General features: G+C 50.5%; 1 protein-coding gene across 3 annotated transcripts in view; it reads right to left on the reverse strand.

The window, feature by feature from the left end:
* CDK14 (cyclin dependent kinase 14) overlaps nucleotides 1-17,461 on the reverse strand; it is an 85,703-nt gene that overhangs the window by 40,265 nt on the left and 27,977 nt on the right. For 2 of the 3 annotated variants that reach the window (XM_054384797.1, XM_054384799.1), the window contains 3 exons: nucleotides 7,414-7,659; nucleotides 2,840-2,934; nucleotides 1,602-1,681 (listed from right to left, as the gene is read on the reverse strand). In XM_054384797.1, coding sequence (XP_054240772.1) covers nucleotides 1,602-1,681; nucleotides 2,840-2,934; nucleotides 7,414-7,659 — 421 coding nt within the window. Of the gene's footprint in view, nucleotides 1-1,601; nucleotides 1,682-2,839; nucleotides 2,935-7,413; nucleotides 7,660-10,061; nucleotides 10,073-17,461 lie in introns of all 3 variants that reach the window. The other variant, XM_054384798.1, reaches the window with a different exon arrangement.

The following is a 17,461-nucleotide window of genomic DNA, read 5'->3' on the forward strand; positions in this document are numbered from 1 at the left end:
CTGACCCAGGCCAGGATGCTGGTGGCCTTCTTGACCACCTGGGCACACCCTGGCTCATCTCCAGCTGCTGTCACCCAGCACCCCCAGGTCCTTTTCTGCTGGACACTTTCTACCCACTCTGCCCCAAGCCTGGAGCCTTCATGGGGTTGTTGTGGCCCAAGTGCAGGACCCAGCCCTTGGCCTTGTTGAAGCTCAGCAGATCAGGACATTTTGTGTTACAGTTCCAGCACAGACCCAGCAACAAACATGCAGAAATCTCCTCCTCAGGCCTGCAGTCCCCAGCCTTGCACTCTGCCCCTTCTCCTTCACTCACCTGCATTCATTCCCCACAAGGAAGCAGTTTTGCTCTTCTGCAGCCTGCATACCACAGAATGCAATTCAGTGAAAACTGGACTGCCTAAGGGAGACCACACTCACCACATACTTCCTATTTCTCCCCACAGGATGTATTCTCATTATTTGTGATCCCAGCTTCATTAACTCACAAAATCCCACAAAACCCCCAGTATTAGCCCAACCTCCCCCAAAAAACAGCACACAGCACCCAACATCCTTCTGAGAGAGGATCAAGGAATCACAGGATGGTAGGGGTTGGAAGAGACCTCTGGAGATCATCCAGACCAATCCCCCTGCCAGAGCAGGGTCAGCCAGGGCAGGTCACACAGGAACACATCCAGGTGGGTTTGAAGGTCTCCAGAAGAGACTCCACCACCTCCCTGGGCAGCCTGCTCCAGGGCTCCAGCATCCTTAAATTACAGAAGTTCCTCCTCATGTCAGATGAACTTTTGATGGTCCAGTTTGTGCCCCTTACCCCTTGTCCTGTCCCTGGGCACCACTGAACAAAGCCTGGTCCTATCCTCCTGCCACCCACCCTTGAAGTATTGATCAGCATTGATGAGCTCCCCCCTCAGAATGCCCCAATTCTCTCAGCCTGTCCCCATCACAGAGATGTCCCAGGTCCCTCAGCAGCTTTGTAGTCCTTTGCTGTCCCTCTGTAACAGGTCCCCATCCCTCTTGAACTCAGGACCCCAGAAGTGGACTCAGTACTGCAGCTGTGGCCTCATCAGGGCAGAGTACAGGGGCAGGAGAACCTCCTTCAACCTGCTGGCCACATGCTTCTCCATGCACCCCAGGTCACCAGTGGCCTTCTTGGCCAGGAGGGCACATTGCTGGCTCATGGTAAACTTTTTGTCCCCCTGCATCCTCAGGTCCTTCTCCACAAAGCTACTCTCCAGCAGGTCACCCCTCACCTGTACTGGTGCAGGTGTTGTTCCTGCCCAGGTGCAGAACTCTCCACTTGCCCTTGATGAACTCCAGGAGGCTGCTCTCTGCCCAGCTCTCTGGCCTGGTCAGGCTGGATCTGGACATGCTCTCAAGCACCCATTTGCAGAGGAAGTCTCCCAGGACCAAGGCAGAGGCAGAGCTGCACTCTTTACCAGGATCTCCCATGCCAAAAGCTTTGTTTGTGAAGCACCAAAGTTTCCTCCTTGCAAGAGCACAGCTGCAGAACTGGAATCCTCCATCTGCTCCCCACAGCACAGGGCAGAAACAAGAAATGTGCTTACAAACCCCACATGTCATCATGCTAAGGGGGGGCTTACCTTCCCTGATAGCAGTAAATGGGGTTCCTTCCTCTTCCTGCAATCTAATCACCTTCAGTGCCACCAACTTTCCATTTACCCTGCAAAGGAAAGAGGGGAAGGGAAGGAGAAATTCATAAAACACCACAAATGGAAGCAGAAACAGCATTTTAGCTCCTTGCAGTGAGAGAGGGAAAACACTGCAACAGGCTGCAGTGTCCCTGCACAGGCACTGGGGTGTCCCTGCTGACTGAGGGGGATTGGACAAGATGATCTTGGAGTGTCCCTTACGACCTGATGCACTCTGTGAGTCTGCTTCTCCTTGTTTCCCATCACGTCGTGCTTCAGTATCTCTTGGCAGTGCCAGTGATCCATTCAGAGCACTGCAGGAAACTCTCCAAACTTCCAGAATGCCAGCTTCACGTTTCCACTCTCAGATGCAACCCAACAAACAATCTCAGTTTTTCTGGGAGTCCAATCTTCTGCCTCCCTCCATCACAGCACTAAACTGAAGCCCGGTTAAGAGGCACCATGTTGTAAAATGGTTTAGTCTCTGCCCTTGATCTGATCACATTGGTCAAAGCACAGCCTGATGCTTTGCATGCAGTACAGCCATGGCCATGCTGACTGACTCTGCACCCTCACAAGGATCACCCTCAAAAAGCTGTGGGAGATGGCAAATACTTCTCAAGTCATTCTGGCCATTTCCCACCAGGGCAGGACTGTTCCTCAGGCACATTCCTACCTATGTGGCCCAGGCTGGCTTTAGGAATGACTCTCATTTAAAAGATTAAAAATGCTTTGTGCTTCAAGGGACCAAGCTTCACAGCAGGTCACTTTGGTTGATGATGTCTTTGGCTGCTTTCACTTCCATCACGCCCAATATCCCCAAATAAATCATAAAATCATAGAAATATTTGGGTTGGAAAAGCCCTCTGAGATCATCCAGTCCAACTACCAACCCAACACATAGGATCCTAAACTGGTTTTGGTTGGAAGGGACCTTCAAGATCATCCAATTCCAATCCCCTGCCACGGGCAGGGACACCTCCCACCAGCCCAGCTTGCTCAAGGCCTCATCCAGCCTGGCCTTGAACCCCTCCAGGGAGGGGGCATCCACAACCTCCCTGGGCAACCTGTGTGTCTCCCCACCCTCACTGTCAAGAATTTCCTCCTCCTCTCCACTGACTCCAACCAGTCAGTGTTCCCTGCTTCTCTTCACTCCCAGACAGACCCAGAGGAGAAGACCCAGCACTTACTTGCTCTTCCCTTTGTAGACTGTGGCGTAGGACCCTTCCCCCAGCTTCTCCAGCTTTTCATAGGAGTCTGCTTTCCCAAACTTGGGGCTTGTAGGCTACACAAAACACAAAGAAGATGACCATGCAGCACCCACCATGTTAACTGACTGCATTCAGCCTTTAGGGACCAACCATTGTCACCAAAACTGATGGACCTGCACATTTCCAGCAGCTAGAAGTGAGACCAAAACAGGGGACTGGCAGAGTTCATCAAAGAAAGCATCACCCGACAGCCCAGGTGGTGCCTCTTGGCGTCAGCTCCAAGCATACCTCACTGCAGCTGCCAGAAGGATTTTGTTCTTCATCAAGGACATGTCTCTGGTTTATTTTGCCAATATATCACTTTATCTAATAAAAAAAGATCATTAACATCAGAACCATCTGATCTTTGTTACAAGATCTAAGTGAGTGTCTTCATCTGCCCCAGAAAGGCAGGTGAAAGGAACAGTTTCCTTTTATCTGTTTATTTATTTTTAGACTAAAGCCCACGCAAAATCATTGCTCTAAGAAACCCAGCACATAAACCATCAATCAGACAGTGGTCAAGATACAGTGCCTCACCACCCTCCTGGGCAAGAATTGCTTCCTCATGGCTCATCTCAATCCAGCTTCTTCCAATCTGAAGCTATCACCTCTCATCCTGTCTCTCCAGGCCTTTGCCAAAAGTCCCTCTCCAGGGAGTCCTGTGTCCAGTTCTGGAGTCCCCAACACAAGAGGGAACTGGTAGAGCAGGTTCAGAGGAGGCCACAAGCAAGAGCTTGGATCAAAGGGCTGGAGCACCTCTGCTATGGGGACAGGCTGAGAGAGTTGGGGCTGTTCAGCCTGGAGAAGAGAAGGCTCCAGGGAGACCTTAGAGTACCTGAAGGCTACAAAAGAGCTGGGGAGGGACTTTTGACAAAGGCCTGAAGTGACAGGATGAGGGGCAATCGCTTCAGACTGAAAAAAGCTGGATAGAGATGAGCCATGAGGAAGCAATTCTTGCCCATGAGGGTGGTGAGGCACTGGGACAGGTTGCCCAGAGGAGCTGTGAAAGCTCCAAGGCTGGCAGTGTTCAAGGCCAGGTTGAGGCCTTGAGCAAGCAGGGCTGGTGGGAGGTGTCCCTGCCCATGACAGGGGGTTGGAACTGGATGATCTTTGAGGTCCTTTCCAGCCCTGACCACTCTTTCAGTCTGTCATCTTGCTATCCAGCTCCTAAATATTAACAAAGTGCTGTAAATTTGCCATCTGGAACCTCTCAGATCTTGTTCCTTTTCCATGGTTTGGAGCACTCCAGCACAGATGAGGCAGCAATATTCCCAGCTCCCAGTCTGTGCTTAAAGCCCACACTCTGCCTGCTGAGGAACACAGGGGCTGTACTTTGGTTAATCCCAGTTTGACTGGAGATGTCACTGCCAGAGGGGATGGAGCCACCAACTGAAGCAGCCTTCTCCTTGAAGTATCCAATCCTGGACTAACACCATGACATGGAAAACAAGCAGTGCTGAACTGGTTCATTGGCTCACTAAGTGTCCCCCAGCCTGCAGAGAGCACCCAGGGGGTGAAACTGCTGCCCCAGTTAACAGCTAGGAGCTCACTGTGGGCTTCCTCATGGCAAGGAAGGGAGAGGCCACAGGCTTCTGCAAGTGCTCCACAGCCTGTCTCATTTGCACCCTGAAACTGACTTTCATTTTCTACTGCTAGAAATGAGAATATAAAGGTCACAACAACTTGTAGTGCCCCAAGATCCTGATGGGAAACAGGATGCCTTTAATCCATCAGCCCCAGTAAATCACCAGCAGGAATTCCTCCTGCAAGCTCCAGCTTACTCCCCTGTGCTCCCACTGCCAGCAGCACAGATTGAAGGTAATGGCTTGGAAGCTGCTGCATCCTTTCCCTGAGAATGGCCAAACACCAAAGGCTCACATGGGCAGGAGCAGGGCTCCCTCCTGATCTTACAAAAGAGATGATGCTTGCAAATGTCTTGTCCTCAGAGGCAGCCCCTTGCAGTGCCCAGGGCTCAGCTCTACAGCAGCAAGGCTGCCCTGCCACCCTCATAGCAGCCCAGTTCAGTTCTGCAGGGCCTGCTCATGATGGATATAAGGGAACCAGAAACCACAGGGCAGAGCCATGGAACTGTTTTAAAATCATCAAGTCCAACCACTAACCCAGCACTGCCAGCTCACCACTAACCCATGCTCCTCAGCACCACATCTACCACGGCTTTGACACCCCTCCAGGGATGGGGATTCCACCACTGCCCTGGGCAGCCTGGGCCAGGCCTTGACAACCCTTTGGGGCAGAAATTTTTCCTATCATCCAACCTAATCCTCTCCTGGTGCAATCTGAGGACATTTCCTCTTATCTCATCACTTGCTGCTAGAGAGAAGAGGCCAAAACCCACCTCACTACAACTTCCTTTCAGGGAGGCCACCAGCACCCTGGCCTGGATCAGCAATGGTGTGGCCAGCAGGAGCAGGGCAGGGATTATTCCCCAGCACTCAGCACTGGGGAGGCCACATCATGAGTGCTGGGTTCAGTTTTGGGGCCCTCACTCAAGAAGGACATTGAGGGGCTGGAGCAGGTACAAGAGAAGGGCAAAGAAGCTGGTGAAGGGTCTGGAGAACAGGGCTGGTGAGGAGGATCTCTGGCTCTGTGATTGCATCTCAGTTAATTCTCTTGGCCTACCTTCTGCTCTCAAGTTTTTCTAGCAAGAAATCTCTTTCTTTGGAACTCTCTAACAAAGCAGATCTTCAGTTTTGATTTGCAATCACTCTCAGTGCTCCTCTGCACACAATATTTCCCCCCTGAGGACAGTTTGATATTGAAGTTTAATATCCTTCAGTTAAAAAAAAAACAAAAAGAGGGAAAAAAAATTCCTTTTGAATGTAGGCTCTGTGAGGGGGGTGGTGAAGTGTGACATTCCCAAGCTGTTCTACAGCTATGAAAAATGCATGAGAACAGAACCCACACAGCCTCTGTGCCATCAGGCAGGTGCTGCTCAGGGTAATTTTCCATTAAAGCTGCCTCTGCTACACAGCTTTGGATCCCTCTGGACACAGAGGGGCATTCACCTGGCAGAGTACAGCACAGAGTTGGAGTGCAAGAGTTTGGCCCAAACCTGATGCCCCTCCTCAGGTTGAAGGTTGCACTCCAGGACCTTAAAGGTCTCCTCCACCTGAAAGAGCTCCATGATTCCTGCAGTCCCTATCAATTAAATGGCTGCTTGAAACAACCTGGGTAGACCTTTGTCTTCTCAGAGGAGGCCACCAAGATGATCAGAGGCTGGAGCACCTCTCCTATGGGAACAGGCTGGGAAAGACGGGGCTGTTCAGCCTGGAGAAGAGAAGACTCCAGGCAGACCTAATAGCAGCCTTCCAGGATTGGAAGAGACTCTCCAGGAGAGCTGGAGAGGGACTTTAGACAAGGGCCGGGAGTGACAGGGTGAGGGGTGATGGCTTCAGACTGGAAAAAGTTGGACTGAGATGAGCCATTAATCAGACATTAAGAAGAGAGATCAAGAAGCAGTTAAGAAGTGGTGAGGCACTGAGACAAATTGCCCAGAGAAGTTGTGGAGGCTCCAAACCTGGAGGCCAGGTTCAAGGCCAGGTTGGATGAGGCCTTGAGCAAGCTGGTCTGGTAGGGGTGTCCCTGCCCATGGTGGGGGGCTGTACCTGGATGATCTTGAGGGTCCCCCCCAACCCAAACCCTTCTGTGATTTCTCTCTGTTACTCTCAGCTGTGCCCCACCACTCTGCAATCGTTGCTGCTTCTATTTCTGCACTCCACACTTCAGCTCGCTCTTCCCAGCCTTGCTACAATGGGCAGCGCCTCCTTACCCAGAGGGGAAAAAATAAACACCTCCTCTGGGTTCCTGCCTGCTGGGCTGCTGAAGGTGGTCACTGCCTGTGCTCCTGGGTGCACCTGGGACTGGGAAAATGCAGGCTCAGGAGAAACCCACCTTGGTGGGAACTGTTTGCAAGGAAAATCAGGAAAATAATCAAGTAACTCAGGGAAGGGTCTGGAGAACAGGGCTGGTGAGGAGCACTCAGGGACCTGGGGGTGTTTAGTCTGGAGGAGAGGAGGCTGAGGGGAGACCTCCTTGCTCTCTACAGCTCCCTGAAAGGAGGCTGGAGCCAGGTGGGGATTGGGCTCTTCTGAGTATCAGGTGACAGAAGGAGAGGAAATGGCCTCAAGTTGCACCAGGGGAGGCTCAGTCTGGGTATCAGGAACAATTTCTTCCCAGCAAGGGTTGCCAGGCACTGGCCCAGTCTGCCCAGGGAAATGGTGGAGTCCCCATCCCTGGAGGTGTTTAAAAGCCAGATGGATGTGGTGCTGAGGGACGTGGGTTAGTGCTGATGGCTGAGCGCCAGCAGTGGGACTGTGAGCTCCAGGTGAGCTGCTGGACTTGGTGATCTCAAAGGTCCCTTCCAACCTCAACAGCTGTGTGGCTCCGAGATCTTTACCAGCAGCCCCGAGCTTCTGGCTTTGCTTCTGAGCGCTCAGCAAGAGCACATGTGCCCGGCGCGGGTTCCGGGCGCGGCAGGAGCGAGCACTTACGGAGCTGGGGCTGGAGTGCCGGCGCACCTTGGGCGACTCCTTGCCCGCAGAGCAGGTTCTGGAGGTGATGCAGGCGTTGTTCTCCGAGTGGACCCTCTTCACCTGGTTGGTTGGCTTCTCAAAGGGGTCGAAGCTGCTCTGTGTCCTCTGCACCCGGACCTTCTTATCTTCAGGAATTGTGTCCAGAGGTTTGATCACCGAGTCCATGCCCTGGCAGTTCCGTGTGGACATCTTTGTGACACATATCTGAAAGGACAAAACCCACAGCGACTGCTGAGTCCAACGGGCTCAGAGCCCAGGCCACCCCCCAGGGACCAGACAACTGTGTCAGCTGGAAAAGGCCACTAAGGCTGAACCAAGAGCATGGCCAGCAGGTCAAGGGAGGTTCTCCTACCCCTCTACTCTGTCCTGGTGAGGCCACATCTGGAGTATCATGTCCAGTTCTGGGCTCCCCAGTTCCAGAGGGACAGGGAACTAGTGGAAAGAGTCCATTACTTGTCTCCAGATCCTGTGTGGGGTCCTCCGTGGGCTGGAGTTGGGATTCTGCTCCACCACTGATCTGCAGGGGCTGGAAGGCTCAGCCTGCCATTTCACCATGGGCTGAGCAGGAGTAAACTGCTCTGGCACACCAGAGCCCCTCCTTCCTCACGGATCTGAGTGTCCACATGGTTGCCGCTCTCTCATCCTACATTTCTCCAAACAAAGAACTCCCAACACAGAAGGACCCTCAGAACAGGTTTTCCTCTCTGAAATGGGTTATTACAAAGGCACTGATGGACTTGACCTTGGCCAGAGGTGGGTACAACCTGAAGCCAGGGGATCTTCTGGAAGCTTCTGATAGAGGCTACACTAGTAGCCCTCTCCAAACCAAACGCCCTTCAGGCCCAAGCCCAAGGACCCAGCACAAACTTCTCAGATAGCTCCCCCAGCCCACCTCAAAGGCACTCCCCAGAAATGGCTGCTCCAGCTCTGAGTCCCAGCGGATGTCAAACCAGCTGCCTGTGTCAGATGGCAGCAGGCAAACAGGGAAAGGTCACTAGAGTGGCAGATGGGATCAGTGCTGAACTGGGAGCTCTACCCTCCACTCTGTGTGTCTGCAACACTGAGCCCAGTGAGCAGATGAGAGGCTGTGCTGAGCTGCAAGGCAAGCAGAAGTCCCTCCCAGCAAGGACAGCTCAGCAGGCCTGGAGCAGCAGAGCTCAGATCACCCAAATAAAAACAAAAAGCTACTTCAAAAACTTGACTAGAAGAAAATAAAGTTTCTAACTGGGACTTATTAGGCCAAGTGCAAGGTCTTGCACCTGGGTCAGGGCAATCCCGAGCACAAATCCAGGCTGGGAGAGGAGTGGCTGGAGGAGAAGGCCTTGGGGGTGTCAGCTGGTGACAAACTCCCCATGAGCCAGCAATGGTCACTGGCAGCCCAGCAGGCAGCCGTGTGCTGGGCTGCATCCAAAGCAGGGAGAGCAGCAGGACAGGGAGGGGATTCTGCACCTCTGCTCTGCTGAGACCTCACCTGCAGCACTGCCTCCATTTCTGGGAAACTTAGCACCAGAAGGACATGGAGCTGCTGGAGAGGGTCCAGAGGAGGCCACAAAGATGATCAGAGGGCTGCAGAACCTCCCCTGTGGGCACAGGCTGGGAGAGTTGGGGTTATTCAGCCTGGAAAAGAGAAGGCTCCAGGGAGAGCAGCCTTCCAGTACCTGAAGGGGCTACAGGAGAGCTGGGGAGGGACTTTTGACAAGGGCTGGGAGTGACAGGATGAGGGGTGATGGCTTTGAGGTGGAAGAGGGGAGATTGAGAGTGGAGATGAGGAAGAGATTCTTGACAGTGAGGGTGAGGAGACACTGGAACAGGTTGCCCAGGGAGGTTGTGGATGCCCCCTCCCTGGAGGTGTTCAAGGCCAGGCTGGATGAGGCCTTGAGCAAGCTGGGCTGGTGGGAGGTGTCCCTGCCCATAGCAGAGGGTTGTAACTAGATGATCTTGAAGGTCCTTCCAAACCAACCCTATGATTATTGGCAGTACTTGCACAACTTTCTTCTCCCACCACTCCCACCCCCAGCAGACCTGCACTGCAGCCCATATGTATTCTGTTACATTAATACCCAAGTATTGGCACAATGCCTGAATCGAGCACTTTGGAGTCAAGAATCACTGCCTGGGATGGTTTGTCCCTTGGACATGGCAAGGTGCAGCTCAGCATTTCCTAAGTCAGTATTTTTTTCTGTCCACAGCACAGCCTAATTCAGAGGAGGCAGTTTTCAGGCCATTGAAGCTGATGTCCCTCTCCTCACATGAAAAAATAAGGTCTGATTTTGAAGAGCACCTGGATGAGATTTCAGGTCTATAAAAGCCTGGATACATGGTCCTAGCAAAGCCTGTGACAGCAGTCACCAGGAGGAGTCACCTAAGGACAGGATCTCAGGTAAAGGTCACACAGAAGTCCTGCCAGCTTGTAACATCCATGAGAAAGACAGAAGCTCAAGAGAGTTGCTCCAAAGGAGCACTCTGCTCTAGTTCTGTCCTTATGCCCCAAACCACGATGGCTGTGGTGGGAACAGAGCCTGATAAACCCTCCCTGTGACATGCACCTCTCAAAATCAGGGTCAAGCTTTGCCTGCAAGTGCAGCCTGGCTGCTGCTTCCATTAACTTGGCTGAGGACTTCCAGCAGCCAAAAGCACTTGGGTTTTTCCTCCAGTAAATCAAGCCCTACATCCTCCTGGGGGAAGGGTTAGTGGGGACATCCCCATCCCTGGGGATATTCAAGTTCAGGCTTGCTGGGGCTGTAAGCAACCTGATCTAGAATCATAGGCCGTAGAACCATAGAACTGTAGAGCTCACAGTTCCACCACTGCTGCTCAGACACCACCACTAACCCACATCCTTCAGCACCACATCCTCGGGCTTTGAAACTCCTCCAGGGATGGGGACTCCACCACCTCCCTGGGCAGTGTGGGCCAGCACCTGACAACTCTTGCTGGGAACAAATTGTTCCTGGTATCCAACCTTTCCTGATGTGACTTGGACCAGCATCTCACTCCAACCTCCTTTAAGGTAGTCGCAGAGGGAGATGAGGTCTCCCCTCAATCTCCTCTTCTGAAGACTAAACCACCTCAGATCCCCAGATCTAGCTAGGGATGTCCCTGCAGGGGATCTGGCCTAGGTGACCTCTAGAGCTCCATTCTGACCCAGCACTTCCTATGATCTAAGAGACGTTCCTGTGCAGCCTGCTCTAGGTGGACCTGTGTTAGCAGGGGGGTTGCACTAGGTGGTCTCCAGAGACACCTTCCAACCCCCACCATGCTGTAAGTCCGTGACAGAGGGGCAGGATCAGCAGAGGTGTTGGAGTGGGAGAGGAGGCTTCCAGCGCCAGACACGAGCCAGCGACTCCTTGGTAACCAGCAGAGTGGTGGAGAAAGTGTCTGAAGAGAAACACTCTGCCATGGAATCATGACAGGTGGCTTCTCTACTCTTCTAGTTACTCATTGCTGTCTGCTGTCTGTCCTCCTCTCTAACCATATGAGCAGAACTTAAAAATAAAGTCAAAAAAATATTTTCAGTCCCTTTCCCATCCCAGCCTCCTGCTCCAACAGATGGCTTTGTGTGCAAGGCAATGCAGATTGCTTCCCAGAAGGGCATTCTCAGTGGTTTTGATAGGAACATGATCACAGAAGCATGGAATGGTAGGGGTTGGAAGGAACCTCCAGAGATCACCCAGTCCAACTCTCCTGCCAGGGCAGGGTCACTCAGGACAGATCACAAAGGTCACATCTAGATGGAGTTTGAAAGCTTCCAGAGAAGGAGACTCCAAAACCTCTCTAGGCAGCCTGCTCCAGGGCTCCAGCACCCTCACACCAAAGGGTGGAACTTCCTGGGTTCCCGTTTGTGTCCACTGCCCCTTGTCCTACCACAGGATATCACTGAACAGAGCCTGGCTCCTTCTTCTTGCCCTCACCCCTCAGACATTTATAGACATTGATCAGATCCCCTCTCAGCCTTCTCTTCTCCAGGCTCAATAGCCCTAGGGCTCTCAGCCTTTCTCCACAGCAGAGAAGCTCCAGTCCCTCCATCATCCACTTGGTCCTGGAGTCTTGCAGGTTTCCAATTGTATTCCACTCTCCAGCAGTCCCCTAGGTGGTGAAGCTACCAAAGGCATAGCCAGAACTGCAGAGAGGCTTCCCACTGCCATGCTCAAGTGTGAGAAATCTTGAGAGACTTGACAGCAAAATGCCAACTCCTGTGAAATCCTGAGGCTGCCAGCAAGGGCTGTAAGAGAGGAAGAGGTAAACAATCCCATGTGTGAAACAGGCTTCACCTAGGTCCTCCTGGCTCCTCTGCCCACTCCTAGCAAGCCTCTTGATTTCTTTACAGGTACCATCAAGCACTTGTGATGAAAAATAAACCCAATAATTGTTCTCCTGCAAGCACAGACTGCAACAAAAACACTGCAGTGGGTCAGCTCTGGTCAGACAGCTGACAGCAGGAGGTGGTGCAGTCCCCACCCCTGGAGGTGTTCCAGAAACGTGTGGCCATGGCACTTGGGGCGATGGTTTAGTTTAGTGGCCATGGTGGCCTTGGGCTGATGGTTGGACTGGATGATCTTGGAGGGCTTTTCCAGCCCAAACAATTCTCTGATTCTCTAGGATTTAAGCTTAACTACGCAGCCAGTAAGTCAATTAAATCCTTTTATGTGGTAAGTCTGAAGTCAGGAGAAAGCAATGGGTTATGAGATAAAAACTTCATTTAGATGTACAATGAACCAGAGTTTGTCTCAGATTGCAAAGTCTGACAAAGGTAATGGCAGAACTCAAGGACAACCTTCAGGTGTTATGCTGAAGAGCACTTTTCCTCACAAAAAAGGCAAGAGGAAGGGCCAGGATGCAAAATCACCTATGCAGAATACCTGCAGCTGCAGGTGGAGAGAGGTCTGACAGCCAGATTGTGCCAGGTGTCCCAACAGTCTTCACTGCACTGAAGCACCAAGCTCTGGCCTTTACAGAGCCATGGGGCTCTCACAGCAACTTCAGCAGACTCTTCAGAAAGGTTTCCCAAGAAATCATTCAATAATTCTAGGCAAACTACTTTGGCTCTTCTTCATTCAGACCAATTCCTTCAGTAAATTAAAACAAACACTTCACTCTCTTCCCTCTTTCCTGCATTTTTTATCCTTCCCTTCCTTTTCTTACAAAGCTCCTTTTTCACTATCTTTAGCAAAAGCTAGAGGAAGGATGAGCAATGAGAACTTTTTATGTTATTCTGCTAATGTCTTTCAAAGTTTCATTCCAGTCCCAAGAAGGAAATCTGCCCTGCTCTGAGCTGCTTCATCCTTGAGATCAACAACCCTGCAGCCTGCAAGGCAGATCAGTGTCACAGGGAAAGACCAGCTCTGCTCCCTTACACATTAACTTCCAAACCACTGCATCTGACACAATCTCTTCTCTCAAATCAGCACAGAAGAAAGGTATAGACAGATAGCCTCAGCTTTGACATTCTTCTCTTGGGCCATCACTCCTCAGAGCTCTCAATAACCTAGATTTCAGCTCAGCCTTCCAGAAACCTCAGCAGCAGCCATCCGTGACCTTTTTGCCACGCTTTCTTTCATGGAAGTTGAAGGGTTCAGATGAGGACAAGTCCAGTTCCACAAACAATTCAATGAAGAGAATTCTCACCCCTGTTTGGATCTCACAGACACCTGACTTCTTTTTTTAACTTCTTTCTTTTTTTCCCCTTTCAGGTACCTGGCCTGGTTGCAGCATTCTACAGAGCCTGAATGGAAAGCCTTAAAGGGATCTCTAACAGCTGCTGTCAGGCCTGCAGAGCACAGTGACTTCCACAGGTAAAGAATCACAGAATGGGTTGGGTTGGAAGGCACCTTCAAGATCATCCAGTCCCAACTCCCTGCCATGGGCAGGGATACCTCCCACCAGCTCAGCTTGCTCAAGGCTGCATCCAGCCTGGCCCTGAACACCTCCAGGGGGCATCCACAACCTCCCTGGGCAACCTGTTCCAGTGTCTCCCTACTCTCACTATCAAGAATTCTCTGATTCCATGACATTAAAGAGCATTTCTTCAGCCAATGCTTATCTGTGCCCCCAGCTGCTCCATACCAACCCAGCTGCCTCTGGTGAGGCCTGGCAGGCACACCTCACACCTTCACTGCAAGCGTCCTTTGCACTGCCACCAAAAGCAGGACAGGAGATACTCACGTAGGAGATATTCATAACCATGCAGGCATGGCACTTTGGGCCATGGTTTAACAGCCACAGGGGTGCTGGGTTGACAGACCTGATGATCTTAGAGGGCTTTTCCAACCTTAACGATTCCATGATCACAAAGCTTTTTCACTCAGAAGCTGCAACAGATCTCCTAGTCAGCAGGATGAGCCAGCAAGCTCTGCTGTAGTCACCCGAATCCCAGCCATGGATCCTAACAGTGGTAGGAAAAGAAACCAAAAAAGCTCCCCCCACACCCTTCACACCAGTTCTGGCTAGCACACGACAGGCTATGACAGGTACCAGACAGAACTATCTGCTTCTGCATCATGGAACCACAGAATTGTTTGGTTGGGAGGCAAGCTCCATGATCATCAAGTCTAGCCTTCCACCCAACACCACCAAGGCCATTAAACCACGTGCCCAAGTGCCATGGCCACACATTTCTTGAATACCTCCAGGGATGGGGACTGACTATTTCTGCTTTGCTGGGAATTCAAAGGGAAATACCCCCCCCCAAAGCTGTCTGCATCTGCTCCTGTGGGCTTTAAGGGACATATCTACTGTCACATTTTGAGAGAAGTCACCAAACAGGACAGCCTGAAGCCTCACTAGGACCAGACCAAGCATTCACACAAGCTCTCATCCCAGAAATTGCTACTGATAATCACAGGGGTTGGAGGGACCTCTGAAGATCAAGTCCAACCCCAGATCATCAAGTCCAGTAGAATCATAGAATGGTTTGGTTGGAAAAGCCCTTTCAGCTCATCCAGTCAAACCATTCTCTAACTCTACCAAGGCTGGGGCTAACCCATGGCCCTCAGCACCACATCTCTGCCTCTTGGAAACGACTCCAGGGGTGGTTATGCAGCCTGTGCCTGCCTTTGAGAACTCTTTCAGTCCAATTTCTTTCCCTACTATCCAGCCCAAGCCTCCCCTGATGCACCTTGAGGCCATCTGTACCTGCTCACACAGGGCAGGCCAGGCCAGGCCAGCATCCTGAAACCTGCAGGAGGCAAAGCTCATTGGAGCCAGCACCGTGCAAGGCTCTGCAAGGCTCTGCCCTCCACCAGCTGGGGCTGAGCAGAGCTGGTGTGACTCATGCTCACAGCCCCCGCCAGCCAGCCCTTGGGATGCACTGGCCATGCTGGTACTGAGGCCCTTCTAATGGGACCTTCCCTTTCCTGGCTGTGGGGTCACTTGTAGTAACAAAAGCTGCCTGCCTGAACCAGACAACCACTTGGAGGTCAACTTTTCAAACAGCCCACCAGAGCTGACAGGACAAGGGGAAACCAACAAAACTCTGTGGGTTTGGCTTCAGGGATCTTCTGTTTGGTTTTCAGAGTGACACAGCAAAACAGCTAAACCAGTCAGGCGACCACTTTTGCTACAAGGCTTCCAAGGCTGACCAACCTCCATGTGCTAAAGTTTAACACTGATGAGTTTTAACTGCTCAGCTCTACCTTTTTGAAGTCCTTTCTGACTGGAGTCAGGGAGAAGGTACAAAGGAGACCATGACAAATATGCAGTCCTCAGGTGAGCTCTTACCTCCTGTTTGATGGACCTCAGCCTCACTACGAAACTGACCCACACAGAGAAGCTTGTAACCTTTAGATAGGACTCAGCACTAGGAAATGTGGCCAAAAGTTAGGAATGCAAATGGGAAAAAAGGCAAGAAATGGGGAAAAAAGGCAAGAAATGGGGAAAAAGGCAAGAAATGGGGAAAAAGGCAAGAAATGGGGAAAAAGGCAAGAAACAACTAAACAATTCTAGAGTGAAATGTAAGAAATGTAACTCAAAATACAGAGTTAAATATGGATATATAGAGAATATAGAGTTAAATATAACTGCAGTTAATATCTATTAACTCTACCAAACTATATATTTCTTACATCTTTCCCATCTGCATTCCTAACTTTTGGCCACATTTTTCCACGTTTGAAGTTATCTCCCCCCATTAATACAGGATCTGTCTTTAACTAAATATTACCATAAGAAGTTATTTACCATTATTGATTTGTTAGGCTTAGAAAACTAAAATGGGAGAACTCCAGAGACAGCAGGGTCAGAGCAAACAGACCTGATGGGTTCATATCTGGGGAGGAACCAACACTTGGAGGAAGAAAGGTGACAGAAGCAACAACTTTCACATCTGTATGTGCATTAAAAAAAATAAACCACTAAGAAAAAACAGAAATGAGCCCCTGCCTAAGGCTGTCTGGGCTTTCACACCCTGCACAACAGACAGGTGGCTGAATTATTTCTGTGCCTTAAAGCAGGGCAAATGCACTGAAGGGTTGCAGTTCGCTAAACAGGTGCCACACATTTTGCATATAAGCAAAGGCAAACTTCCCTGCAAAGATATTTGCAGTTGCAATAATCATTGTGATAGAAACAGTCAAGGTTATTCTTAATGCAAAATAAAACAATCAAGGGTCCTGTGAGGCAGAGCCAGGCACACTGAGTTTGTGCAGGGCATGCAGCAGCTCGCTCCGCTCACGCTGCAGGCTGGGGTGCACACAAGCAGCTGTGTGACAGACACTGTCACAGCCACAAGATGTGGGGGTTTGAGCTAAGGAGCTCCAGCACAAAAATAATGAAATCTTCAGAAAATAATCGAGACAGAGCTGAATTCTCCCTCTTTAATCATATTCAGTGAGACAGAAGAAAAACCCCTTAATTGGCAAGTACAGAAAAAGCAAACATGAATTCCTGTCAAAAGAGTTATTTGATCCCACACGGAGACACAACTCAGCTCTTCTTGGGAGTAAAATTCACACACTGCATGAAAATGCTGCTCTAGAAATAAACCCCTTGGCTTTTACCCTTTCATAACAGCAGCAAAACCCATAGCCCGGCACTCTGCCACTACTGCCACACTCAGCTTCCTTTACATGCTAAAACATGCAGTGAAATATATTTATTTATCTGGTCAGTAAATTTCTGTTCTGCTCACCACCACACTCACTTTGTTTTAAATACTAAAACATATGGTGAAGTATTTATTTAATTTTTGGTCACTAAATTTCTGTTCTGCTCACCACCACACTCAGCTTCCTTTATGTGCTAAAACATATGGTTAAATAGTATTTTGGGGGGAGTAGATTTCTGTTCTGGTCACTGAATTTCTGCTGAGCTCAATCTATGGCTTGATCTACAACTGAAACAAGCTAGCCAGCACCAAAAATAATTCTAACGTTTTTTGGGGAGACCAAACAAATTTTTGTTTGTTTTTTGGGGGGTTTTTTGGTGACCAAATAATTCCAATTCTTTCAAGTTGCCCAAAATAACTCTTAGTTCTTCCACACAATTCTGCCTTGGCCTCATGCCAGCTGCTGATTTTGCCTCCTCTCTTTCCCCGAACACACTGCTGCTCTAAGCTTTCATACATTGAAATATTCCACTACAAAGCTCTGCCAACACCTAAATGCCTGCATAAGCATTCAAGAATTCACAGACTGCACCGGGTTGGAAGGGACCCTCAAAGGTCACCTCGTCCAAGAATGGCTACTTAAAACGACTCCCTGGCTTTGGGTCGTATGAAATGAAGAGAGCATGCAAGAGAAACGAGAACAATCACGGAGGGTAACAAGGCAAAAAAAGCCCTTCTGCACGCCTATGGTCATGGCATGGCTTGATAAAGGATCAGATTAATTCTGTCTTCTACCAGCAAGCAAACCTGCAGCTGATAAAGACATTTATTCAGAGCCAGACTTGTTAGCAGGGATGAGAAAGTGGCTGATCACGTCCTTCACTCGCTCGTCCCAGAGGGCGTTCAGCCGAGCGTGCATCGGCAAAAATTGCCCACACGACCCTCTTCATGCAGCAGGAAATCCAA

This window comes from Indicator indicator, chromosome 11, assembly GCF_027791375.1.
Source record: "Indicator indicator isolate 239-I01 chromosome 11, UM_Iind_1.1, whole genome shotgun sequence".
In the NCBI taxonomy this organism is placed as follows: domain Eukaryota; kingdom Metazoa; phylum Chordata; class Aves; order Piciformes; family Indicatoridae; genus Indicator; species Indicator indicator.